This window comes from Lipophrys pholis (genome assembly GCF_963383615.2).
Source record: "Lipophrys pholis genome assembly, chromosome: 20".
Taxonomy (NCBI): domain Eukaryota; kingdom Metazoa; phylum Chordata; class Actinopteri; order Blenniiformes; family Blenniidae; genus Lipophrys; species Lipophrys pholis.
The window spans coordinates 10,271,929-10,299,308 of record NC_137648.1 but is presented as its reverse complement, the minus strand read 5'-3'; the positions used below and the strand labels follow the sequence as shown (position 1 = coordinate 10,299,308).

The window sequence follows — 27,380 nt, the reverse complement described above, 5'->3', positions numbered from 1 at the left end:
GAAATCAACGAACCTCCTGACCTCCGCATCTGTGTGCGCGCCTGTGACGTCACGCAGTTGCAGGAGCGCACCGGGGTTTGCGCCATATGGCCTTATGTGTGTGTGTGTGTGCGCGCGCGCGTCTTCCCCGGCCTGCTCCAAAACATGCACGTACAGCGCGAAGAAGAAAATGCGCCTGTCTCGCAACTCCGCGTTAAAACAGTACCGTGTCCCTTTAAAAGCGTCTGACAAAAAGCCCATATGATCCCTGAGCTCCAATCACCAATTCCTCCTGCAAAAGCAGCCTCTGCATTTTTGTCTGTCTGAATGCTACAGCAGCACGGGGGGGGAAAAGACTGAGGATAAGGCAAAAACTGAAGAAATGTGACAATCCAACGGTCATTTTCATGGCGGAGGGGAAACTGGTGCGAAAGGAGTTATTCTGGGACTCCTTAGAGCCTCGAAGCGCCGGATCAAAATGGTAGGCTACAGGGCAGCGCTGCATTTTTGTTTATTTTTTATTTTTTTATTTATTTTTTTCCATGTCCCTTCTTGATCTCTTGCAAATTTGAGCTACTTAGCAGGCCGATCAAACTTGCCACACTTGTGCGTCATTGTGCTTCAGTGCCGCCCGGCTGTCATGTGTGTGTGTGTGTGTGTGTGTGTGTGTGTGTGTTCGTCGCTCTGTGTGATTTGCGGGTGAAGTTTGCAACTTGCCGACATGGCACAAGTTGGAAATTGAAGCTGCCTGGGAGAATGCAATGGCTACAATAGCGACATTGATGCGGAGAAAGAGTTAAATTCTTTCATATCAGGACGGCTTCTGCACAAAACACGCTCAGGTCGTGACTGGTGCAAATGAAGACGGGATGAGGAGGGAAACTGAACTGCCTCCCCTCCGTTTGTTTTCCTTGTGTCTGCAGATCAGCCGGTGCAGGACAGAGTTTGAGGCTCTTTGACATTCACGAGAGCATTAGAGGGTCAGTTCAGCAGAGGACGAGACGTCTCTCCTCCTGTCATAACTTTCCCTGGGCTGAAGCACAAATAAACCTCGATCATCATTGCAAAACAGCATGCAGACTTTTCTTTAAATGCTATTTTGACAATCATTGCATTTTATACTCCCATCTCATGAGGTCAGTGGCTTTAGGAAATCGTCTGATTCATTTTCCTGAGTAATATCCCCTGTCAGCATGTACAGTTCTGCTCTGTTCTGCCAGGATCCTCCAGCCTTTTGATTCCCTCCACGTTAAGCGGATATGAGGATGAGTGTGACAGGGAGACGGAGTTCTGGGAGCAGAGGCGGATAGTGAGGCCGACCGTCCGCTCTGTCTCCAGGGTCATTTTAGGATGCCTCATTAGGAAAGCATGTGGAGCCTGATGCAGTGGTGGAGTAATCCCAGCGCTGGTTCACATCTGGAGGCTTGGGTTAATATCTGGGTCAGGTCAGCAGGGTTCGCCCTGGTGCTCGCTGGGTGGCTTCTGGTGGGAGCAAAAAGAGGCAGAGGAAGGCTGGTTATTGCTGTTTTTTTTTTTAATGTCTTTTTTCCCTCTATTTGTTCCTCGTCTCCGCTCAGTCAGTCGTAGTGCCTCGTTTGACTTGCTGTGGTAAGCATGCCCCAGATAATTTCTGCAATTACACTGTTGACATCTGAAGAGGATTAGTCCCAGCTAATTTTGTTTTTAATCAATTGCTTCATGTTATATCTCATAAACTCTCTTTTTCATGGATGGATTACTGAGCACCAAAGGCTCGGGGAGCAAAGGGTCACGAGGTCAGAGTCTGTGTGAAAAGACGCTGTTGACGTTTTCATGTCGGAAAGTCTGTGTGATGATCACACAATGATTCAAAAGGAGGACAGCTTATAAGAAATGACTTCAAATCGACTCCGTGAGTAGAAATGGACACGGATGAACAGAAAGCTACTGAAATGTTTTCCAGGAGACACAAAGAGGACTTGCTGTACAGCGAGTGACAATGAGCACCAAAGACCACAACTAATTGTTCCCAAATCTAAAATATCCCAAAATGACCTGAGATCTAATGATAAAGACAAACTGTTTTGAAAGCTATACCAACTAAGCACAACTTCACAACAGATAAATAGAGATGAACACAGATGGGCAGTCCTATATTGCATTGTTCTCTTTTTCTTTTTTTGTGTGGAGGGGGGGGGGGTCTTATAGATTTTTAGTGTCGGTCAGCATTGTGAGGTCCTGAGTAGCTCCTTCTCCATCCTCTCAGGGTGCTGTGAGTTTTACGTAACTGCCTATTCAGGGCATTCCTGCCCACCCTTGACTTTGAGGCTTCTCTGTCTCTGGGTGCTGAGCGAGGAAACTTGTCTTTAGTGTTTGTGACAAGTGGAGCCATTCCCGAGACCCGGCAACAAACTCCAGCAGACATCCTCGGCCCCCGGTAGGAGGCCGCTCTCCCTGGAAACTCCAGCCGTACTGTAGGTGCTGCTAATTTATGCCCCTGAGATTAAGAACAGTGGACAAGGCAGCGCAGACAGCAAGGTCAAACTCCCCGGGCTTATGTAAGGTTTCTTTTCTTCTTGTTGCTTCAAATGGAGCTGGCCCGATTGAAGCGAGTTCAGGTTGTTTTTACTCTCTGAATAAATCCAGATTTTTTATTTTTTTTTATTGTTTCTCTCCACAGTCCCCGCTTGCATCGGTGGTGTTGTATCTTGGGAAAACAGTCTCTCAGATTTAACCCTATGGCACTTATTTTTAAAAATGACTTTGAACTCCATTATCAGAGAGGCCAAACAGCTTTTTCTTTTCATAATGCTTGATATGAGGATTTCTATTAGCCTTTCATTGTCAGGCATTTGAAGATATTAACAGAGGTTTTTCTTTTTTTCTTTCAAAAAAAAAAAAAGGAGGTGGCGGGGTGGGGGGGGCATCTAAAGTGTTCTTATAGCTTTTAGCCGAATTCAGGAGAGAGAGAGAGAGAGAGAGAGAGAGAGAGAGAGAGAGAGAGAGAGAGAGAGAGAGAGAGAGAGAGAGAGAGAGAGAGAGAGAGAGAGAGAGAGAGAGAGAGAGAGAGAGAGAGAGAGAGAGAGAGAGAGAGAGAGAGAGAGAGAGAGAGAGAGAGAGAGAGAGAGAGAGAGAGAGAGAGAGAGACTTAGGAGCAGCTTTAAAACAGATGGGAATGAGTTTTCATGCTGTTTTCAGATACTTGCCAAATAGAAAAGTAGGGATCTGATAGTCATCACAAATATTTGTTTGACGTTCAGTCATAGGCGCAGATTAATGTTAGGGTTTATACAGCAGTGACATCATTATCCAGTTTTAGCTGCTTATCTGTGTTACAGTTTTCCATGTTACCAAAAGAAATGGCACAAAAATGATTCATTATAAACAGAATCCTGCAACTGATAAAAACAGTTACTTAGCTTTTATTCTCTCTGTTACTTAACACAGTGGCTGCTGGTCTTACACTGGTATAGTATATTATAATCAGGTACACACTGTTTACCTAAGGTTGTAACCCAACCAAGACAAAAAGAGCCAAGACTCTGACAAAGTGAAGGAAAGACTGTTGCTTTAGTGGCTGAGCACTGCCACCCAATGTCCAACAAAGCACAGATATCACATAGTGCTCCATTAACCCTTTATTGGACAAATGGTTGTATTTGGTAACTTCCACAATCTTTCCCGTCTCGTCTCAATGTTTGTTTATTTCCAGTCATATTTAATCACATTATATTTTACAATAGTGGGGTGAACAGATGCGGATTTGGATATATTGTGTATAAGAGCTTTGAAAGGTTTATGCTTTAAGTCAGTCAATGTCCTATACCGCGATCCAACGCAGAGTTGAGGGACGCTGCAGCCAACTATGGGCCAAGGCAGCGTAAACAGTCCAAGTGGGACACACTTACAACCACTTTAGTCCTGTTTGTCTCCAACACATGTTTTTGGTCTCTGAGGGGAAACCAGCGAAAGTCCAGCAAAAAACACGAGTGGTGTGGCTATTCCTCTATGTGTGAATAAATTTTGGTCAACTAGAGCATGACATGTTTCTTTGTCAACTCTTGCAAAGTGCCACCCAGTGGACAGTGTGTTGGCAGCATTGAAGCACCAGGTGGAGGTTATCACTTTCTACCATCAGCAGTTTCTCGCCGAGCCCCCTGTGAAACTGCAGTTTGCTGAGATGCTGCTGGCTTATATTGTTGCTCCCTGATTAGAATATCTGTGGCTAAAACAAGGCTAACCAGATATGACATTTTTTTTACAAATCTCCACCTTAAATGCAAAAAAGCAGACGTGTGAAACTGTTGAACTATTCCTTTAAGCTCACATTCACCGACTCCCTGCTGCCCACTGATTGGTTGTGGATATAGAAAACTGATGCCCCTCCTCTACCTTTTTCCCCTCTGTCCTCTCTGACCTTCTCATCACACACACACACACACACACACACACACACACACACACACACACACACACACACACACACACACACACACACACACACACACACACACACACACACGTACTCACAAAGACAGATTCCTCTGATAAGGAGCTCTTGTATAGCATCTTCTCTCTTTGTGTCATACTATAAAAGGGATAATGAAGACATCACAGTCTCGCCCCGTGTAATAGCCCTCAGGTATGTCTGCACCTGCTCGCCGCTGCACATCGCAGTTACGTGCTGTCTTCACTAAATCACTTCAAAGGGTTGCATCTCTCATCGTTCGTGTTCATGTGGACACATTTAGAGTTTTGTCTCTTCAGCTTGAATTTCTGTTCGATTTAAAACAAAATATCTTTGTACGTAGAAACCGTCACACGTTTGAGTGCCACAGGTATTTGGTGTGCTGACTGGTGAATGCCCGCACGGCAGGTGTGCGTGTGCGCGCTCACGTTGTGCATGTGTGTGCAGTGCTGGCTGGGGAACAGTGTGTTATGACTGTAGTGGGGCGGTGGTGTGTGAAGCATTGTAACGTGTATGCGAGGAGGAGATGCCAGCACCACGGGCCTCACTCTTGGCCGGGCTTCCTGACTCAGCGCTTCCTCTCCCAGCTCACTGGCCCAGAAACTTCCTGGCAGAGCTTCAGTACGGACGCTCTAACCTCAACGCCGCCTCTCACCACCTCTCACCCAACTTCTCCCTCCGTCGCCTGAGGGCAGCTTCCTTGATTATCCAACCCGCTCGTCATCGCAACTCCACACAACTGGCAGTTGATGTCTTCTTTGAGCATCACCCCTGATTGACACACACACACACACACGCACACGCACACGCACACGCACACGCACACGCGGTTCTCAGCCTCAGCAGACTGATAAAACATACCGTCGTCCGGTTTGTTCATTGCACAACCTGCTAAAAAGGACTTTGCAAATCATGCAAGCTGAGGCAATCCCACTCACGCTGTCAAATTTTAATGTACTGTATGCCTCCAAGATGCTGCTCATGCTGTGTTCTCATCCTTATTTTTGTTTGTGCACCCCAATTTCATGCTCGGGTAAACGCGTATCAGTTGTAGATTGGCTTGTCACCTGTGGTTGCATTAACATATAGATGAAAATGTATTTAAATCTAATGGTGGAGGCTGGTGGAGCTCCACCAGGGCGATGCTGGGGCAAGTCCGAACTGCTAGATTAGGACAGAGGAAAGCCTAGAGTGTAGAGGGGAGATTGGATGTCTAGGATTAGAGCAGCACTAATGCTGATAATATTGTCTTTATTAATTGCAGCCAGCAGTGAATGCCGTGGTTAAAAAAGTTAAATGTTTTAATGGGCCGAAGGGAATAAAATAATTAGCTAAAGTGGTGAAAAAAGGAAAACCGAATAACCAGCAGCAGCAAACTGTAAAGTAATTCAGGATTCGCCTCTGAAATGCTCTTGCTGTACATTTCACCTGAAAACTCATTGAGTTCTCTGGTGATTAGGCCGTTCAGCTCAAAGGGTTCGTTTGAGTTTTTCTTCTTTCGCTTTGTGGATTATTCGTTAGAGCCAGGGCTGCAACTGGCAACTATTATAAATATTGATTAAATGTCAGATTATTTTTGCCCATGATTCAAACATTGCTCTGACACACACATGAAAAATATGGAGACCTTTCTGGAACGACCTTGTTTCCTTTCTTTTGAATTGGCCATAAAATGCGATTGTATCATCATCTACTTCTCGGTGTACTTTCACAATGTGCTTAACAGAATAACATAAACATCCATTCAAGTTGCTGACGGGCTTCGTTCTCATGACGCTAATCTGGAAAAGCAGAGGTATTGTGCCTGCTTGGCTGGGCCTGGTAGACATCCAGCAAATACATCCGGACCACAAAAAGCTGTCACGACTCTGCAAAGAAAATCCATTTTAGCTCTTTAAATGACTTTTTAGATCATCACCAGAAGTTCACCACCCTACATGAATTGTGTAATTTGGCCTGTGCGGAGCTGTGCCTCAAGGTTGGGCTTAATATTTGGTATTGTACAAGTTGTTTGATACCGGGAAAAAAAAGGTAAGCAACCTGCTGAAACTATTTCTAGCAGCAGCAGCCTCACAAAATGTATCATGGAAACTGAAATGAGTCCTTCAGAGTTCAGTAGACATTATTGTACGTCAGGTAACGTCTGTAATTTTGCTTTCATCAACTTACCAGTCCAAACATCTTGATGCTCGCTCAGTTTACTTTCATCAGGTCACAGAACATTTTCCCACAATGCCTTTTTTTATTGGTTCTGGAGATTAGCGCCTGGTCTGTGTTGTCCTGTCATGGACACAATGTCTTCCGAGTGATTTCTTATTAACCCGTGAACAGACAATGTGAAGCGGCTTCAGTCAATGATTCATATTCAAATCATTTAGCTTTGACCCTCATCTTTTTTTTTTTTCTTTCCTATGCCTTTCGAGGAATTTGCAGTTTCTTTTCTCAGCCATGCGGGAGTTTAGACCCAGATCTGAATCAAATCAATTTGTGGACATTTCGTCTGTGGACAGATCAATACCTCAGCGCCGTGAGATTACTGTGCGATCTATTCCAGCTTTATGCAAACCAACCATTCCTGATTGTAGGTCCTCTGAGGTCTCTATCATTGTCAGATATGATTCACGTCAGTGAGAATACCCAGACCGTCGGTGTGTTAACTCCAGCTCACTCCTCCAGTCTTGTTTCATTGATTGAACTCCAAGTTGGCTGACTCCCCACTCCAATTAGCTCTCGTAAGATGACATTAGCCTCAGGGTTTACATGTTTTTGTTTTTTTTAACCTACTCTGTAAATGTTTGAGCGATTTATTCAGTATAGACAAATGCAAGGCAATGCTTTCTGTGTTCAAAGTTGCTTGTTTTTTTATTTCCAAAATACATTTTCAGACCAAATGGGCTTTGCAAGAGACAACTAAAAGGGATTGGCTCATTCTTTTTCGTTATTGCACAAAGTTTGACTAGCTAAAGTAATAATAAGTGTTGGGAAGAGGACAAGATTTCCTTTATGATGCAAATGTACAGGAATTACATTTAAAAAATGTATTTATATGAACTCCATTAAGCCAATATTGGTCAAAACATTATGAAAAATGAGAATAATAACTATCATCAATTCAGTTACCCTCAGTTATATAAGTTTTGAATGTTTTTTTTTTACCTCATGAATTTGTAATGTCTGCCACATAGGTTGGCCTCCTTTGCAGTACAGATCTTGATCTCAAGGTAACATTATGGTGAAATAAATAAATCTTTAACTAAGCCTGCCTGGAATGGTTATGCTTTCTTATAAATGACAAATGGAACTGCAGCTGTTCGAGTTCTGATGATTTAAGATTTTCTGCCAATCTGCATCACATGCACTGCTAGTTTACTGGATTATATAATCTCATAGAGTGAAATCACAAGGTGTAAGTGTCAGCCCTAATACCATTATTATCTGATAAACAGTGCCTTCCCGGCGAGTATTAAACTCTTTAATGCGGCTGTGCACGTGACCATGCTGTGTGTGACCTCAGCGGTGAATGTGCTGCCACCCGTCGCTGTGGCTCCCTTTTTAGTCATTGGACATTGATTTTTATTAACATTTTTTATCATAACGCTGTAATGACCACCACGGGGCCTGTTAAAAGCTAGACCCTGTCACTGGTGCCATTACCAATCTGGCCCATCCAAGCATCATGTTTGATAACGGGGTAATGCGAGTCCATTTTCATTTAGGTGTTTCTGTTCATCTCTGCACATCAACAGTGTCGTCACGTATGCCACATTTCTTTATATCCAGCACATGGGTGCAAATGTGAGAATGTGAGAAAGGTGTGTATGCAAGGATGTAGGCGCGTGTGCGTGTGTATGTGTTTGTGTGTGTGTGTGTATGTGCCCGTACATCTGCTACTGTATATTTGTCTACCTCAAGGTCAGTGCTGGGTCTTTGTGCTGATTGGATTTATAGAGGAAAGGAGGGAGAGCGCACTGCAGACAGTGAAGATATCTTCTATTAGACGCATGGATGGATTACGAGACAACAAGCCCCTGGGTGCAGACATGTAAAAACCTCCCACCACAAACAAATACACCAGAGACTTAAAGTCAGTTCTGTCTGTCTTTGTAGTTGATTAGTGATTGATTTAAGTCTGCGCCATATTTTATTGTGTCTTTGAGGTCATTTTATGTCTCCTTGTTGTTGTTGTTGTTGTTGTGTGTATACATTAACATTCAATTGTGGTGATGGACATACTTCTCTTCACTGTCTGTGGTCATTCCTTGTCTCTGTTATTGTGTTGTGGGTGCGTTTGTGTTGTCTCTTTTTAAAACTGTCTCTTTTCGGTTGCTGCGCTTCTGTTTGCGATCTGTTTTATCCTCTTTGTCATCACGTTGTGTTTTATGAGTTGTGGATTTGTGTCTTTGCAGTTGTACTCTAATACCTGTTTTCTTTTTGTCTCTTAGTGGTTGATTTTAATTGTTGTGGACTTAGCCGTCTTTGTGATTCTGTTTCCCTTTGTGGTCATTTTGCATCTCTCTGCTGTCATTTTCTGTCTTTATTGTTGTGTTATATTGAGGTAGTTTTGTGCATCAGTGTGGTTGTGTTACATCGCTTCATATTGTCTTTTTTATGTTATTTTTCCCAGTGATAGTTTTCTCTTTTGTGGACATATAGGTCCTTTTGATGTTGTTTTCAGTCTTTCTTTGCAGTTGTTAGGTTTGCCCTTCCAACAAAAAGTAATGACAGTTAATTACAGTATATAGAAGCTCTGGCCAAGCAGTCCCCCTGTGCCTTTGGACAGCTTAATCTATGCCTGGTAGGCTGATTAAGTAATCTATTCTTGATGAAACAAAAACACAGAAAGCAGGAAAACAGCTTGGCAGACTACCTTCCATCCCTGCCAGTTCTGCCCAGCCTGTATCCTAGTCCAGATAACACCAGAGGATTAAGCCATGCCACGTTTTTCACTCAGAAACAGAATTTCTGTCTGAGCATCTCTGGGACTGAACGTATCGTCTGGCGTCAGCAGCGGGGACTGGTCTGCTGAGCACACAGAGGACACAGTGTCACTCATTACCCTGATGACTTTTTAATGGCGGTCTGATTGGACTCTGCCAGAAATGACATGCCCTTGTCCCATTCTGCCCGGTTGTGTTTGCGCGCGAGCTGATCCATTTCCCACCAAGTAAAAACCACTGTTTCCCTGAGACCAAACTCACTGCGGAGACTGGGCGATCTCTTGATAGAGAGTTTGTATTCAGGCGTGTCATGCTCTGCTCTCTTGACAGCACTGATGATGACTCAGGGGTGTGTGTGTGTGTGTGTGTGTGTGTGTGTGTGTGTGTGTGTGTGTGTGTGTGTGTGTGTGTGTGTGTGTGTGTGTGTGTGTGTGTGTGTGTGTGTGTGTGTGTGTGTGTGTGTGTGTGTGTGTGTGTGTGTGTGTGTGTGTGTGTGTGTGGCCACTGCTCTCCTACCATCTCTATGCCAGTGAATGAGATGAGGCCTGACACGGTGCCCACTCTCTTTCCTCCGGGTGTCAGTCACGTCGAGCCCCGTGCAGGGCCCCTCAGCAGGAGGCCACACAGTGAAGAGAGCTGCTGAGTGTGCTCTTTAGTGTGGGCTGAAGTGGCACATCGCACTCCCTGACCACCCACCCATCACTGCAGTGAGTGGCAAAGGGCCATGAGCCCGTGGGATTGTTTTTATTGTGTTTGTGTGCACATGTAAAGTCAATCGTGTCCAGGTGAAGACACTTCATTTTGCATGTGGGCAGTGGCAGTTGTTTAAATTTTTAAATTAAATGAGCATTTCCAAAGGTCTGTAGATGTCAGGTGGAGTTGGCTTGAGTTGGGTTCCAAAGAGGAGATTTGGTGGGAAACATAAGGCCAGTGAACATTGAACTGAGATAACAAATGGCAGCAATGCCTGACAAAAAGCAACCATGAAGACCATCTTTTGTGAAGTGACAGGCATTAGCCAATATTAGTCTGTGGCAGAGAAGATTCCATATTCCACTTATAGCCAAACATTTCTGATTGTAATTTGTTGCTGAAGGTTGTTGTAAAACTCAAAACCGAACAAACACATTTCACAATAAAAAATAGTATAAAATACATTTCTAGCTTTTTTTCCCCCAAAACACCCTTTACCTGCAATATATGCAGACATGTCTGTAAAAAATGTATTTATTTATTTTTTGATTATTTTAGCTTTTTATTTTTTAAGTTTTATAAATTTTCTGAATATTCTCATATTATTTGCACTAAAACAATTTTAAGAGGTCATCATTCACACATGGCAAGGCCTTTTTCTCCAGTCACTCAGCTGTGTGTAAACTAAAATAAGTTTCACACCCAAGTTATGAACATTGACAATTTTACAAAAATCCACAACACATTTTCAGACGCGCAGTCTCCATACTGCATTTTTGGTTCAATTTGACATTTCGCATCCGTAAAATACCTTGGGGTTCATGAAAGTTCAAGCTTAGTTCACAAGTCTGCATTCATATTAAAAACACTGTAATTTGAAGAAATTATTTAAAACCAATCTGTAAATGAGACTCTTGCTCCAGCACAGAAGCACGCAGTCAGCACACGTTTAACCATTTATTTATTCTCCTCTATACAGTCTGATGCCTTTTCAGGCCGCTCATACCCTCGAGAGTGATCCCAGCCCGCTACTGTGTGAGAGAGGAGCGAGATAATTAATCCCTGATGAGACCCCAGTGTGTGGAGTTACCTCTCTCTATCGTCTTCTCTGAGCCGCTTCCACAAACTCTCCCCTGCAGCTTCGCTCAGCCACACCCCCCGACCACACAATCCATGCACACAGCAAAGAAAAAAAAAAAAAAAACAGGCTTTATCCCTCAGAAACCTTGCAAACAAATCTGCTCAGAGTGCCAGGTCACTAATATCAGACCTGCTTTGCTTTGCAGTGATTAGTCAGGATCCCAAGGGAGTTTGACATTTTTGATGGCTTACACTAAAGGCTGCTGCAGAATCTTACAGAGAAGCCACAAACAAAACTAGGGATGCACAGATACTACTTTTGTTTTCCAAAATGAGTAGTGTATGAGTATTAGCATTTTAGAACTCACCGATACCGAGTACTTAGGCCAATACACACGTTTATTTTTTTCCACAGATGTTATAAAACTCGCTTGACCAGTGTGCATGAGCGAGCGAGCGTGCATATGCTGCGCTGATCTAGCAAGAAGCTGTACATAAAAGTAAGTGGCCAATAAATGCAACAAGCGTTCATCTCAGAAACTGAGTTCCTTGTCCTGCTGTCTACCGGTTGTGAGGCGAGGGAGTTAACCCTGAAGCTGAGGACAGCTTCGGCCCGCAGTAGAAGTCTCCCTTGCGTCTTCCGACCACGGTCTGGAGACCGGAGCAGGAAGGGTTAACATTAAACGGAGAACTAACATTTAACAAAAGTGCTTTCAATAAAACTCTGTCAGAAACAGCAGGGTTTCTTCTACATTCATTTAGGAGTGGCGGGTGAGGGTCTTTTCCCATCGTGATTCATTTTTCTTTTTCATTTTTGACAATAAATTATGATATAGAGAAGAAGAGGGTTAAACATTTCAATTATTGTATTAAAACACACATTTTTACATTTTGGTGCTCACCACGCAGCAAAAAAACGTCTCCAGTTCAAACACTGAGACAATCAACAACACTCGCATCTACAGGCAATTCAGTTTGATCAGTTAACCTCACGAACTGTGCGAAGGAACCAGAGTATGCAGAGAAAACCCACGCATAAGGCCATGAAGCATAAGCATTAACCAGTATTCTAGTGTGCAGTTTTATAGACAAATGAAATAAGTTTCCATGCAAGACCAAATGTGTAACAGTTCTGACTACATTCAACCAAAAATGACTTAGAGACGTTTAGGAGGAACATCATATTGCTCAAGTGGTCCTCCTCCCACACCTGGAAAACACTTCGGGGAACATGCAAATTTAGTTGACTTAACTTTAATCCAGTCTTACTCTGATGATATGACTCCAACTCCACACGGAAAGCAGGGAATTTTGTGTTTGGAGTAGATTTTTGTTGTACCGGTTTATTTTCCCCTTTTTAAGTGTTGCGCCTATGAACAGTTTCCCAAAATCTTGTCAGCCACACAGCTTTTCTCTGCTGTCTATTCTTTTTGGGTGTATTGGATGATTGAAGTCTGAATAAACAGAGGATCTTGGCAATTCAACGGTTCATTTGACAAACAGGAGCCTCAGAAACATGTGGAAGAACCAACCACAGACACTTCGGCGAGGCCCCTTCATCGCGGTGGTCCGCAGTCTGATCACATACTGCTGTGGGATCACGTCCCGTTTTTTTCACCAGCATTTGTTCAGCATCTGTTGATCTTGTAAGCCAACACAAGAGTCAACAGCACATAAAAGCTGTTTGGCATTTTCAAAGAAGATTTGGCAAATGTTTCAGTGTCACAGCCCGCATACGCGATTTCATTTCAAGAAGTATTGTTACAACAAGCTAGTAATCCTCCCTCCTTTCCGTGTGTAGTCTAGATATTCAAGGAGGTGTTCAATGCTCACCGGTGGTAAACTTGCCCGTAACACACAGCTTGAGTCTGACGTGGTGGTTTAAAAAGATGAAGGAGGTGATGTAAGAGGACACTGAGTTCAGTCTGGCATTCTGTAGGCGAACAGAGAGAAAGCTTTAACCCCCTGCAGTGTTTTCCCCCTGGGACTCCCTCCTGCCTGAATACAACCTGCCCTCCCTCGCACTATTGATGCGTCCAGGACTCTGTGCTGTGCTCTGACATTGGCCCCTGCTAATGGCTCAGTCTGTTTACCGGTCAGCAAACAAACAAGGCAGCCATGGTAGTTGTTATGTTCTCTGCTCATAAATTCAGACGTGTGCAAAATAGTGACTCAATTAGATTTCCAAGATTGCACAATATTCTTCAGAAGATTACAGTGCTGAGGTTTGCACTGGATATTAGTAGAGATTTGCAAGTGCCTCCCCTACAGGAGAATAATATTTTTTACGGATAAGCGTTGATTACATTACAGTGAATAAACAGGGGAACTTTTGAAATGTCAGCACCACAGAGGTCACAGCACATCCAGTCTGCGGCTGAGCGGCACAGTGACGGAGGCTTTATGGAGTAGTAAATCTGCACGGACCATCTAGTGAAAAGGTGTGAGAGAGAAAGGGCATTCTCACCAGTGAAAGTCAAAATAGATGGAGGGGTTTCATCCTCAGACTCGGCTCTGTCTGGCTCAGATCCAGGAGTCGAAGCCCTGCCAAGAGAAAAACCATCGGCCCTGACTTGGGTGAGAAGGGTGACAATTCAACTTTTTTTTGGAGGGGGGCGTCCGACACACTAACAGCACACTTGATATGTACTTCAGAACTTCAGGGTCTAAAGTTCGAACTAAACCACCGACATTGCCACATCCATCACAGCCTCAGGATTTGTGGTGAAGTGATTTCAAAGTTTGAAACTTTGAATTGTAATTAAAGCATTGCCGTCACGTTGTTTTTTTTTTGTTTTTGTTTTTTTAGATGCCTGGTTGTCTTCTTAAAATGCACCATCCTTCCAAATTTGGGGAAATGTGACAACAGACGCACACTACATATTTTATTCTGATGCAGCACCCCATTAGAGCCACGAGACAAAAGCTGGATTTGTATTCGAATGAACTGTTGCCTTTCAGAGTTTGACATTTAATTACAGAGGCTCCATCAGGCCAATTAGTATAATGTTTTGAATTGAAAACACAGTAAAACAAGACTAATGGTCCACAGGCATGAGATTTGTGGAACAGTGTTGAGGCAAGCCAGTCCTTTGAGCTAATGAGTAAGAAAAAACAAGATATTTAGCATTTTTTATTGCTAAATAATGCTATTAAAATGCTGATATTTGCCTGAGGTATAACTGAGACTAATATTGGTTTTTTTGGTATATGGTTCTCAGTTGTTGGGCAAAATGAAAGTTAAGACTGAAAATGATGCTGTAAATGTAAACGTCTTACGGTTTTGTGCCAAACTGTCCAGGAAGTCGATGCTTTGACCTGCTGGTCACAGACGTCAATTCAATGGTCTATTAAAGCCAATAGGGTTCACGCTTTGAAAACTTGTGTGCACCAAATTTAATTATAAATGATGCGACCTGAACCAGTGATACACAGAGAAACTAGTTACTGAGTCTCACTGCTGGTATGGCTAAAAACGTCACCACTTCAAACATAATCAGATAAAATTCGTAGTTTTGACCTTTCAATGTTAAAAGATTCCACCTGTTCCATTCAGCCTAATAGTGTCGTTTTAATCACAACACAGTGCAAAGAGGATTTTATAGTCATCATTTCCTTAAATCCTACGGTTTGCAATGAAGCGCTGAGCTATAACAATGACTCTCCTTTTGTCTAAATTACACAAAGGGCATATAAGTGTTCTGCAGCAAAAGTGAGTACTGTTTTCATGAGACTAAAATGCATCAACCTTGAGAGTCGCCTTGTGAAACTGGCCCACTGAGAACTATACAATACAAAGATCCCACACACAGTTGTGTTTGGAGCGTGATGAAATGAGCTGTGCGTAAAAGCAGCGCGGGGCTTTGATTGAAGCTGGTTGAAATGACACCTCTTGTTGGGTGCGTCAGTAAGTAATCCCCCCACAGTGTGTTTGTCACAGGTCAGGCCACATATGAATAATGTATCGGGAGACATCTGACTGAGAGGCTGGTTAAAGGTGGCGCTCCCTCTAATGACGGCAAACAAGCTCTCCCCCTGACATTTGCAAGGAAAGAAGGGAGGGGAGGGGAGGTAACGACAGCCCGAGATCGGCGGAGTCAGATTAGTCTTTCAATCCAAAGTACTCACTCAATTTGTTTGCTACAGTATGATGAAACGTGACAAGATGGCTTTGTCTGTGATGCATAGTGCAACATCGCGGCAGCTGCATAAAGAGTCATGAGGCATCTGTCTCCTGGGAGACAATGGAGTTATTCAGTGATTTAAAGCCTTTGCTCATTTGTTTAGAGCATCTGTGTTTGAATTTTCTTGCGAAGGGATCCACTAAGTTGGTACAGTTTGTGTGGCTATAACATTTAATCAGCCATTGACTCCACAAGAAGGAGAAAGTTTATTGTCATTGTGCACCGTAAGCTTGTAGCAGTAGCCTTTATGCTATTATAAATCAAAAAGTGTTTAAAATATGTTTGTAGTAACATGTTGAGAAACAGCAAATGAGCAAAAACTGGACGGGCAGGGGAGTTATTGAGCTCTTATATGAATGGCATCAATATTCTTTGTGCTCAAAAATGGCCCGCTGCACAATTTTATTATTAAGGCAACATATCTAACATCCATACAGCGGACGTGCTCGTACAGACAGCAGTGAAATCATTTGGGAACTCATTTGGGGTCCTCTTTCATAAGCGCATATGGCAAACATCATTATTTCGTATTTGAAATCACAAGGTTTAAATCCCTGGGAGCAGATTTCCGTCCCCGTTAATGATGAGCCAGACATGGCAATCCTGAACAGGTAGAAAAATCTGAACCAAAGCACTTTTGCAGTTGTTTGCCAACACTATCACAAAGCAGAGAAATGCCATAGGTATGCTAAAAACTAAAAAGTGAGAGAATACAGTAAATAATGAAAACAAAAAAAAAATGTCAACTCGAGAAGCAAATTGATACAAAGAACGATTCATTAATAACAAATACAGCATGAATAATAATCATTCATGCTGTAAAAAACATCAGAACTTTTTGCACTGTTGGTTTCTTCTATGGATGTTTGGAATGTGTTGATTCAAATCCTGAAGAATTTAATCTTTGACTGCTTTGTCCTATTTGAATCCCAGAAGACGAACAGATCGTTATCGCTAAAGGAGCATAACTTCCAGTGTGCAACTTATACTTGATCTGATTAAGGCTGCTGCGTTTTGCCCTTGGGCAATGTCTGTAGCCTTGCACCGGGAGAGAGATAACCCGATCTCCACTCCTCTACCTCGGAGTCCAATTTAGCAGCTCAAAACTATGAATAAATCTAACACTCCATAATTGAATTCTTCAAACAGAACAGATTTTCAAGGTTAGGACCCAAATGCAAATCCATTTTCCTGCCCGAACAATGAAAAATCATGCAGAGGAAGACAAAGTACTCATATTTCTTTAAATTTAAAGCACAATTAAGAAATGTTGTAGTGTGACTCACGTCCTGTAGCAGCCTGCTGCTCACTACATAAACACTCAAGCTGCTATTGTGAAAACAATTTCAATTATTAATATAATCTTTTTACCCGTTTGCTTTGTTAAGTGGGGGGTTATGTTCACACAACTTTACATACTTAGAAAACACAAGAAGTGGGGATATAATTGTGCTTCATATCATCTCTACTAACATTTCAGCCAACACAAAGCTTTTATCAGCACTATTCTACCCTCAGAAGATGCCCGGAATTGTAATTTCCTCTAATTGTTTGTAGGGTTAGTTAGTATTTATTCAGCATGGTTTTCCTAATTATTTCTCCGGACGTGTTTTTTCGTGTGCATAATTCGTCATTCCTCAGGGACAGTGTAGTGGGTGGGTGTGCAGAGAGAGATGGCTAATAGGGGAGAAATGGCATTGAATACCAATGCACAGACCAGCCAGTGTTTGAAGCCAGACCAGACAGTGTGTTTGTGTTTGTTGCGTGCAGGCGCACCAGCGTGCGCGTTTGTGTGTGCATTTGTGTTCTTTGTGCATGATTGCACATCACATATGCGTGTTGGTGTGCTCTGTTTGCTCCTCTGTCCCCGCTCACATCCCGTCTGGATCGAAACCCTGCCCTTCCTGTGCTAAAATAAGCCCACCTTGGGAAGTTGAAGACCTTGCACAGAGCGCTGGGTGTTACACCTTTTGATTTTGTACACCGACTTGTGTCATGCAGCTTGCATGGAGACCATGACTTTGTGCAGAGCAACTTTTTTTTTTTGCATTATTGATACTCTTACTTTAAAAAGAATGTCTGCAGATTAAAGCTAATGGACATGTAAAAACGATAACTTATCGAGTCTGTATTTGGTAAATTATGAGCTAGTTTGATGTTATATTAAGTGGAACTCATGCAACAATAACGTTGGCCAATTATTATAAGGACAACATTTAAAGATCGTCTTCACTGTCCTTCCCTGGATTGGCCTTTATGCAAATACGCACTGCACGGCAAGAAAACAGACACAAAGGACACAAAAACCATGCCATAAGATCCAAATGACCTGTAGCTGCTTTTCTGATCCTTCTTCAGAAACAGCCTCACCTTGAGTTTGAAACGATCCCATTAAGTAATCGATTCTGCGTTGTGTGGGTGAGGAGCTGCATATTGATCCCCCCCCACCCCCCCCTCCTGAAGAGAGAAAATGACGGTTCAAAGGAGGTTTTATGAAAACACGAGTCCCCATTGAGGCACCCTAAATTAGACAGACCCGTCAGGGTTTCGTCGTGTCACTGAGCACCGTGCAAGCCTGATTATCTTTAATTCAATTCAATCAGCAAAACTTAGCATATTTAGTTGGAGAAGCCCTGTGCACTTAAAAGACTTCTCAACCTTGTTGGCATAAATCAACGCCGCCACGACGCCGCCGTCTGGTTAAGATCATGCAGTATGATGAAATTCTCAGTCTCTGTTTCAAGGTCAAAAATAAGCTTTGAACTAAAGAATTAAGGAACCTAATTTTACAAATGTATTTCCCAAGGCAAATAAAGTTTATTTCAGCTCTTTTTCCCAGCAGGTAATAGGAGTCCAGAGTAGTATGCAAAAGATTGCATGAGTAAACTCGTCATTAATGACTGGCACGGAGGCAGCGTCGTGTCAAAGAACTCGGCGTCATCTCTCATTTCTCTTAAAGAAAACCCAGAGTGCTCTTATACTTTTTTGCATTGTTGTTATGGGAGCAGCTTTGCTGCACAGCAGACAAGACGGCTTCACTGCAGAGTACAAATGTGTGAAAGGGACGGCTGCAATGAAACCCAGGATAGTGAGCGACTGTGACTGTGTGACAGCTCACCTGTGTGAAGTGACGAGGAGTACACAATGTGGCTGACCCTGCTCTCCACGTGGGTGATGTTTTATGAGGAAATAACAAAATGGGCAATCCAGTGTCCCTTAACTGCCCTATGCACATAAATATCCTGCTGCAGGTTGTTTAATAAACTGAGAGGAACCTGAAGGAAACAAACACAACTGCAGCTTCAGATGAATCTGTTTTTAATCATCAGCATATATGTGATTTGCTTAAATAGTATTGACAATGAACACAGACATACTTGCACAATGACTTCCACTGCACTCGAAGCCACTTTGCTGAGTATAATCTAAAACCCCTCATTGTTTAAAACTGTGATGGGCTGAAACCTAATAATCTTTCACTTTGAAATGAATTGCAGTGTGACAAGCTTGACCTAAACCCATTTCTTTTTGTCTCCCTCTGTCCATCACGGCGTCTTCCAGCTCATAGTGGAGAAGACCACAGATTTCCCCTCTGCTGAGTTCTGTCTGGTGGAGGATGTGGCCCTGCACTTCACCTGTTTGATGGACAGGCTGAACGAGCAGCGCCTCTTCCAGCCTGACCTGTGTGACGTCGACATTGTTCTGGTACGTCAGCACAGCACCTTCCCGGCCCACAAGGGCGTGCTGGCCGCCTACAGCCCCTTCTTCCACTCTCTCTTTGCCCAAAGCAAACAGCTGCGGCAGGTGGACCTGTCGCTGGACGCTCTGACCTCCCAGGGCCTGCAGCAGATTCTCAACTTCATTTACACCTCCAAACTGCTGGTGAGCAGCCGCACGGTCCGTGACGTCCTCAACGCCGCTACCCTGCTTCAGATGAGCGACATCGCAGCCTCTTGTCGTGACCTTATCAGCAGTCACTCGCTGAGAGCCACCTGCACAGATATGGCCAATCAGGAGGGGCTCTGCAGCAGCGACCCAGCTGCTGGGTCGATGCCCCCCAGCCAGCTTTACCGGGAGATCAAACAAGAGTCGGAGCTCGGCACTGTCTATACGAGAGAAGGCAGCAGCCCGTTCTCTGTCAGAGTGGAGGAGGCCGCTCAGACGAAGCAGTACTATCAGAAGGAGGAGGGCTCGGGAGGCGGAGCCAGCACAGGTGTATCTACTTTGTGTAAGGTGGAGGGCAACGGAGAGGAGTCGAAAACAGCGGACGGCCACGCCTCCTTCAACAGAGACCAGATCATCGTGGAAGTCAACCTCAACAACCAGACACTTAACGTGTCAAAGGGATCGGAAGGTAAATTGGCCGCCGCCGCCGCAGAGAGTGCCGCCATGTTTGGGCGTCGCCATGACAATGCTCAAGACTCGGAGGACGATGAGGAGAACGAGGTGGAGAACGATGATGCAGTTGGAGAAGAGGACGATGAAGACCTGAAGAGGGGGGAGATGATGGATCAAAGCAGTGAAGATGAGGACGAGGAGGAGGATGAAGAGGAGGAGGAGAACACCCTAAACATTCCAGGCTTGGAGCCGCCAGATTTGATGGCTCGACCTCGCCGGGGCCCCCGAGCCTTGACCATGGTGGCCACCACGGCCTCCCTGCGGCAGACACTGACAGAGGCGACGCTGGCCAACCAGCGGCAGGGCGGGAAGAGGACGCTGGACGCAGAGGGCTTGGGCCAGAAGGTGAGGCTTGAGGAGAAGCAACATTTCCCATGTAAGAAATGCCCTCGCATCTTCAACAACCGCTGGTACCTGGAGAAACACATGAACGTCACCCACAACCGCATGCAGATCTGCAACAACTGCGGGAAACGCTTCCTGCTGGAGAGCGAGCTGCTGCTGCACCAACAGACCGACTGTGAGAAAAGCATCCAGGTACAACCACCACCGTCCTACATCAGCTGTACAGAAGTCGGTATGAATTCGGTCACATTGTGTGTGAATATGTGAAATACATCAGGTGTAACCGTGTATTAAACATTGAGTTCTAAATTGGTTTATTTACAGTTGCAATCATTTAAACCAGCCTGAGTCAGTAACTCAGTCGTCTGGCAGTCAGTAATAATCAGTTCTGATGTGTCCCACCACCTCCTCTATTACCCCCTCTGCTCTCTGCAGCTGGACTCCTGCTGTGCTTTTGAAGATCATTTGCTGCTTTAATCTAGTGACTCTAATTGCCTTTTTGCTAGAATGCAGGCTCAAGAGTTTTTATAAATGCACACACACACCTGGATTGAATTCATAAAGACTTTCAGACAGTCGGTACCAAATTATCCTGGTAAAGATGATGCTGTACATTCATCTATCTTGTTTTACTCTAGTGTGTGACATGTGGCAAGGCCTTCAAGAAGCTGTGGTCGCTACACGAGCACAACAAGATCGTCCACGGCTACGCCGAGAAGAAGTTCTCGTGTGAAATCTGTGAGAAGAAGTTTTACACCATGGCTCATGTCAGGAAGCACATGGTCGGTGAGTAGTGGCAGAATCAACTGTCGTGATTGGTCACTTTGTTCCCCTGTGTTGTTTTAAGTTTCCTCCTCGATTGTTGTGCAGCCTTTGTTTTGGGTGTAGCTTTCCTTTCTCCCTTTTTGGAGAAAGATTGTTTCTTATGCGGACTTACCTCACGTCACCATGCATTCAATGTTTCTGCTTTTAATGAAAAGATATGTGCCCCATTTTTCCTTCCTACTATAGCACAGATCTGACGGTTCAATGTGGAACATTAAGAGGAAATTACTTATTTAGTAGATGAGACAGATCAATTGCCCTTAGTGTTGTAATGAGCCAATGAAGGAGCACCATGGTGTTGTTCCTCAAGGACTATTTTAGTCAAGCAATGTGCTTGTTTGTCATCCTGCTCAAGACTGGCTCAATACTGAACCGCTCTAACTAACCTTGTACTGTGTGTGTGTGTGTGTGTGTGTGTGTGTGTGTGTGTGTGTGTGTGTGTGTGTGTGTGTGTGTGTGTGTGTGTGTGTGTGTGTGTGTGTGTGTGTGTGTGTGTGTGTGTGTGTGTGTGTGTGTGTGTGTGTGTGTGTGTGTGTGTGTGTGTGTGTGTGTGTGTCTGTGTGTGTGTGTGTGTGTGTGTGTGTGTGCGTGTCTAGCCCATACGAAGGACATGCCGTTCACCTGTGAGACTTGTGGGAAGTCGTTCAAGCGCAGCATGTCTCTGAAGGTTCACTCTCTTCAGCACTCGGGAGAAAAACCCTTCAAGTGTGAGGTTTGAGCTCCTTTTATGCACTGATGCTTCCCACTTCGCTCGCATGAGGCGTTTCACCCTGAAACTTCAGATATATTCAAAAAAAACATTCCAAGCTATCTATGTTTGGAAATGTTGGTATTCGGTGGATGATTGTTGTTGTTTTTCTTGGCCGCCTCTGGTGAAATATTGTTAAGGTCAGGAGGTCCAGATGTGTTTATCCAAACAGACTAAAGAAAAATGATCCTGAACTAATCATCTGGCTATCTTTATACTGAGAGAACCCCATTAGGGCACTTAAACTGTGAATATTGATTGGTCTATTAGTGTTTCTCTCTTCATTCTCCCTCCACGCCACCCTTGAAACAAGTCGCCTCTCTTCTCCTTTTTGAATGTGGCTTCAGTTTTTGCCACATCTGTGTGATCTGGGACTATTTGATGAATTTGACATTAATTGTTTAGTCTTCAATCAGGCTTGGCACCTCCTTTAACGGCTGGCATGAAAGTTTGTTTTCCAAAATGTCAGGCTGACGTTTTCTGGTTTTTTTGTGTGTTTTTTAGTCATTTAAAGTTTTAAACTGCAGCCTGACCTTCATAAATTTAAATTACTTCCATAATTAAGTTAAATAATGTACAGCATGTAATCGTTTACTGTTGAACTCCATAGAACAGTTGTAAATAAAGGGCAGGCGTGACCTTGTAGTACATAGTATTTCATTATTACAACTTGTATTCTCAAGAGATCTGTTTATAAACTACACATAAAAAGTAAGGGAATTTGTCTTCCAACAATGTGCCTCAGCAATAAATGTCATACCAGTAGAAAGCCAGATTTTTTTTTCTCTCTTGTAAATAGTTCTACATAAATGAGGAACTTGGATTTGTAGGTTGAGTTGCAAAAATTTTTATTTAAATGCCCTTTATGAATCAGTCTCCCGTTTCCTTTAATATGAGACCAATTAGTTGCATTTATGCTCTGAGTTTTGTGAAGACTTTGGGTAAAGGTGTTCACTGTTTACTGTTTCAGAACTGCAGTGAACGGTTCCAGTACAAATACCAGCTGCGCTCCCACATGAGCATCCACATCGGACACAAGCAGTTCATGTGCCAGTGGTGCGGCAAGGACTTCAACATGAAGCAGTACTTCGATGAACACATGAAAACACACACTGGTGAGGCTCTTTCTGCTGCAACTTTACTGAATTATACAGTTTGGGTTGATGCTTAATCAGCAACCGATGGCATGTTATGCATTAAGTGTTATCCCGTCCAGTCCAACCACTTCTTAGTTTAATACTTTATTCAACACCATTCCGAGGGAAATATCTGGCTTCTTAAATCTTTACTTTGTTCATCACTAATTTTATTTGTCGGCGATTTGTCGCCCAGAAGGTATTATAAAGGCGGACTTTCTACCAAAGCACACGGCCTCTCTGTACCTGGAAGAAACCCTGATGGCAGGCATTCAGGGTGAAATAAAAAATAAAAAAAAAACTCCATAAATCCAAACGGAGTGCTGAAAGATAGTAAAACTCTCAGCAGAGAAGAGCAGAGCTGCAGACCAGTTTGGTGATGACTGTGTATGTCTGTTACAAGCAAACCATTTCACCCCAATTTATAGGAAATACACTTGTTTCATATGTTGTCATTTTTATTTATGACAATAAAACAAATAATAAAAGTCTGATTGGCATGAGCATTCTTCTTGTTGTGGGACAAGGGAGCACTTGTGATTTAAATTTTTAATTTGCAATGAAGTTAAACAACACACCAGAGCACCAACAGAAAATGACATAAATGAACCTTTAGTTTGACTGTTTTCTTGTTGTCGTTCAATTTTAGTCTCGCTGTCTACTGATACTTCTCAACTGTTGTAAACAGATGGAATAAAAGGCTGTACAGTGGTGTAGTGGTGACTTCTCTCTAAGGTTTTTGGTCACAGTGATTGTGAGTTCATCTTTCTCTGTGTTTGTACTGTGATGGACAGGCGACCAGAGATGGGTGTACTCTGCCTTTACTCACAGTCACCTGGGTTTTTCTTGCCTGATCTTAAGTTTGATAACGCGTTGTAGAATATAGTACTTTTATTATTATGAAGGGAGATTACATGAGTGTGAGCACGGAGTTGCTGGATAACTCCTAAAGCATACACACACACACACACACACACACACACACACACAGAGACATACATACACAGGGAGAACATGCCAACTCCACACCACAATGCAGCCATTTTTCTTTTTGTCAGTAACTCTCCTCTTTGTCTTTCCCATGTTTCACATGAACTTTTGCCAAAGTCGTACAACAAGTGGTCAGGGCATTGTGGCAGAACTGTTCACTGCCAGCACAAATGATAGAGATGTTTTGTTCCTCTGCGCTGACGTGTTCCCTCCTGACAACCCGGCTTCTCAGCTCTCTGCGCTCCCCTTCCTGCAGGAGAGAAGCCGTACATCTGTGAGATCTGTGGGAAGAGCTTCACCAGCCGGCCCAACATGAAGCGCCACCGCCGCACCCACACTGGAGAGAAGCCGTACCCCTGCGAGGTGTGCGGCCAGCGCTTCCGCTTCTCCAACATGCTGAAGGCCCACAGGGAGAAGTGCTTCCGCGTCAGCAACCCCATGGTGCCCGACGGCAGCGACCCCCTGGGCCTGGACCGGCCCCTGGCCTCGCCGGCTATGGACTCCTCCTCGCAGGTCCACCTGGGGACGGCGCTCCCTGCCACGTCTGTGACCACACCCGCTGCTGCCTCTAGCCCCCACCCTCTCCACGGCACCCAGCTGTCTCTCCCACTGTTGCACTCCATGGGGGGGCTGCCGCCCACCCCCCATTTACCCCCGCCGCCCCCCCTGTTCTCTGCTGGTAGGATGAACTCCAACAACTAACAGATCTGTGTAGCATTGAAAGCACTTTGTCTCTCTTGTTTTACTTTTTTTCCTTTGCGCTTTTGCGAGGACTCCTGCAGTGGGAAAGTGATGCACCTCAGTGGCATTTACAACAGGAGAGACAGTGTAAAGGCCTCATAAAGGAAAAAAAAAAAAAAAAAAACACACACACATGCACCTACAATAAAAGAAATAGGTAATTTTTTACTCTGTTAAATACAATAGATAACCTCAGAGTCCAGTAGGACGTGCTGTCATCACTCTTCTACTCATGGATTTCACAGCTGGTTTCATTTGAGGGTTTCACCACACGTCCCTACAGAGCCCTACAATTCATTGATTGTAGCATCTTTTGCAAAATGGGAGGAATCCTCACTCGTTTTCAGTCGAGTGGGAGCCACAATATGATGAGAAAAAAAAGATTTTTACATTTTTTTTTCCCTTCTCTGCCAAGATGTAGCGAGTGGTTCTGGTGTGACCCAGCAATAACCAAATGCTGATTTGTCTGTGAGCATATACATGTACATGGCGTTGCCAATAACCAAATCCTGTTAGCTCACCTGCTATAGTTAGGTAATGTTATAGAGCATTTATAATCGATCCTGCACCTTACATTTAACTACAGTGGTATTGAAAATGTACTCCTAACTGTCTCCATTTTTATAATTGTGATAATGTGTAATTCGTGGCACGTTATGTTACAGAGGAGGAGTCTTGACGCGTGGAGTGTGTGGTTGTCCGTGGTGCGTGTGCGACGCAAGAGACCAGAACTTGGCGTCCTCAGATCGACGTTCAGCTAGTTTGATGTTTCTGAGCTTCCCCAAGTCAGGAGACGATCTGTACTCGCTGACCCTCATTTTTGCTTACATTAAGCAAGTGCGCTCCTCTCCTGCGGATCTGGCTTTGAGAAGATACAGCACTTTTTTTTTTCTTCTTTTTTTTTAATGACTTGTTAGTGAAACCTAATATACTCGGGCCTGCAGTATAAGAGTAGGCTACAGATCTAAAGTCATTGATGTCATTCGCAGCTTGTTTACCAACCGAACCCAATTTGTGTCATTTCTTTGCAGATTGTCATGAGTGAGATGAGAGAAATGTTCCCAAGAACTTACTTAATCAGATAAACAATTCATCCTGGTAAGATGTAACAAAATATTGTGAAATGATGTATTTTATCCTCCCAGGACCCAATCCATTGACTTCCCTTGAGCTACTGCACTTACTGCTTATTATTGTATTTTAAAGAAGATGTAAAGGGTTTGTAAGTGTGTGCTTGCGGGAATGGTGATGCCAGAATCTTAATAAGATCACAAAATAGTGAAGAAATTGAATGCTAATTTACCCCTCGGGGTCCCAGGAGTGTATTCTAACATTGAAATTTGCTAACAAGCACTGACGGTGATTACTTTTCTCACGACAGGCTTCTTACAGTTACATCACGTTTGAAAAAGTGAATTTTAAATCAAAAAAGTGGCCTGTACCAGCTAATTCAAATAAGAGCTGTGTAGAATAATGCACCGTTGACGTCTCATAATCAAAGCCCCGTTAGTAAATATGTCTGAAGGACGTAGTTTGACTCTCATGCAAATTCTTCTCATTCAACGTATGAAATCGATACAGCTCTTAGGGTGATGTCAGTCTCCTCAAGCTCGTGGCGAATATGAATCCTTTGCTGATCCTCCAATCGATTTAAAAACAAGTCTCTGTGCACTATCCAATGCGCTCCTGCTCACTTTATCTATAGATAGCCTACTTAGTCGCATAGCATTAACCTGTAAATACTGTAAGGACGTGTTTCTTCCTCGTGGTTGATTCCTCATGTTTACATTTGGAGAGTCGGTTGAATGTGCCCCCACATGTGTCTTGGCTGGTACTATGGAAAGTTGGAATTTGTGGTTATGCTTTTTGTAAATGTGATAAGCTGTTAATTGTTTTATTTAACAAACATATTTAAGCACCTTCGTGTAATCATATGTCTGAGCTCACCCCAGATAGACGTGTTCCCTAAACTGCCATGGTTAAACGGTTAAAGCCAAGTTAGAAGGTATTTAATAACGGTACATTTACTTTTTATTGTTTCCTTTATCGTGTGTCAAACACATGATGTTGTTTTATTTTGTTCTTGTTTCTATTTGTCTTGCTGCTTTTGTACAGGGTACAGTTTCAGGCTGCCCTTTAAATGAAAAGTCTCGCGCTGTGGAAATGTACTTTAATTGAATTCTATTTGGATTGTGATTGAATCCCATTTAGCCTTATTGAGCAGGCTCGGAAATGAGCTACAGCTGAAACATTTGGAGCGAGCTGGGATGGTGATTGCCAACCTTTCAAAGTCAAAGTGAACTTCATCATTATCATTATTCAAGACCATACAATGGGTGTTTGGGCATAACTGCATTTCTGCCAATAGATACAAGACTACAATAGACGGAATATAGTGCATATTTACAGCAAAACGTATTGCACAATTCAAAATGATACTTTCTGAGATACGATCTGGTCTTTTCTAAGTGATTGTTGAGGACTATTGCTCTCTTGTGGTAAACTGGTACACTGCACACTGTGAGCAGGTGGCTTTTCATGCTATTGGAGTAGAAAAAGAGAAAATGCCCTGATTATGCAGCCAACTTTGTTTAAAAAAAAAAAAAAAAAAAAGTAAATGTGTACATCACTGTGTTTTTTTTTTCTCTCTCTTTATAAAGAAATTGTGGGAAGTGAGAAAAAGATCAACTTCCCGAAGCTTCACGTCTCTCAAAATGACGTAGCAAGTTGTCAAAAATGCTTCGTTTCTAATATAGTATGAATTTATTTCTCTTAACTACCAAATTGTAGCGAATGAACACTTATGCCACATTTTCTGTAAAGCCAACACAACATAACTTTATTTGTTGCTCTCAACGCAGTGGCTTTGACGTCATA

At 43.4% G+C, this 27,380-nt stretch overlaps 1 protein-coding gene across 2 annotated transcripts; it reads left to right on the top strand.

Moving 5' to 3' along the window:
* Positions 1-134: 134 nt before the first annotated feature.
* Positions 135-27,096, top strand: zbtb47b (zinc finger and BTB domain containing 47b). 2 transcript variants are annotated; one of them, XM_080489083.1, is made up of 7 exons: positions 323-460; positions 18,882-20,255; positions 20,702-20,849; positions 21,485-21,600; positions 22,607-22,751; positions 24,019-24,441; positions 25,169-27,096. In XM_080489083.1, the coding sequence occupies exons 1-7, from the start codon at positions 458-460 to the stop codon at positions 25,180-25,182; spliced, it is 2,223 nt and encodes a 740-aa protein (XP_080345209.1). In that variant the 5' UTR covers positions 323-457; the 3' UTR covers positions 25,183-27,096. The 2 variants fall into 2 exon arrangements, with proteins under 2 accessions (XP_080345208.1, XP_080345209.1); XM_080489082.1 differs by lacking the exon at positions 25,169-27,096 and having other exon boundaries at positions 135-460; positions 24,019-24,608.
* The last annotated feature ends 284 nt before the right edge of the window (positions 27,097-27,380 follow it).

Coding starts and splice junctions, on each gene's coding strand:
- zbtb47b (XM_080489082.1), top strand. Junction 20,256..20,701: donor ACTGTGAGAAAAGCATCCAG/GTACAACCACCA, acceptor GTTTTACTCTAG/TGTGTGACATGTGGCAAGGC. Junction 21,601..22,606: donor AAAAACCCTTCAAGTGTGAG/GTTTGAGCTCCT, acceptor TTACTGTTTCAG/AACTGCAGTGAACGGTTCCA.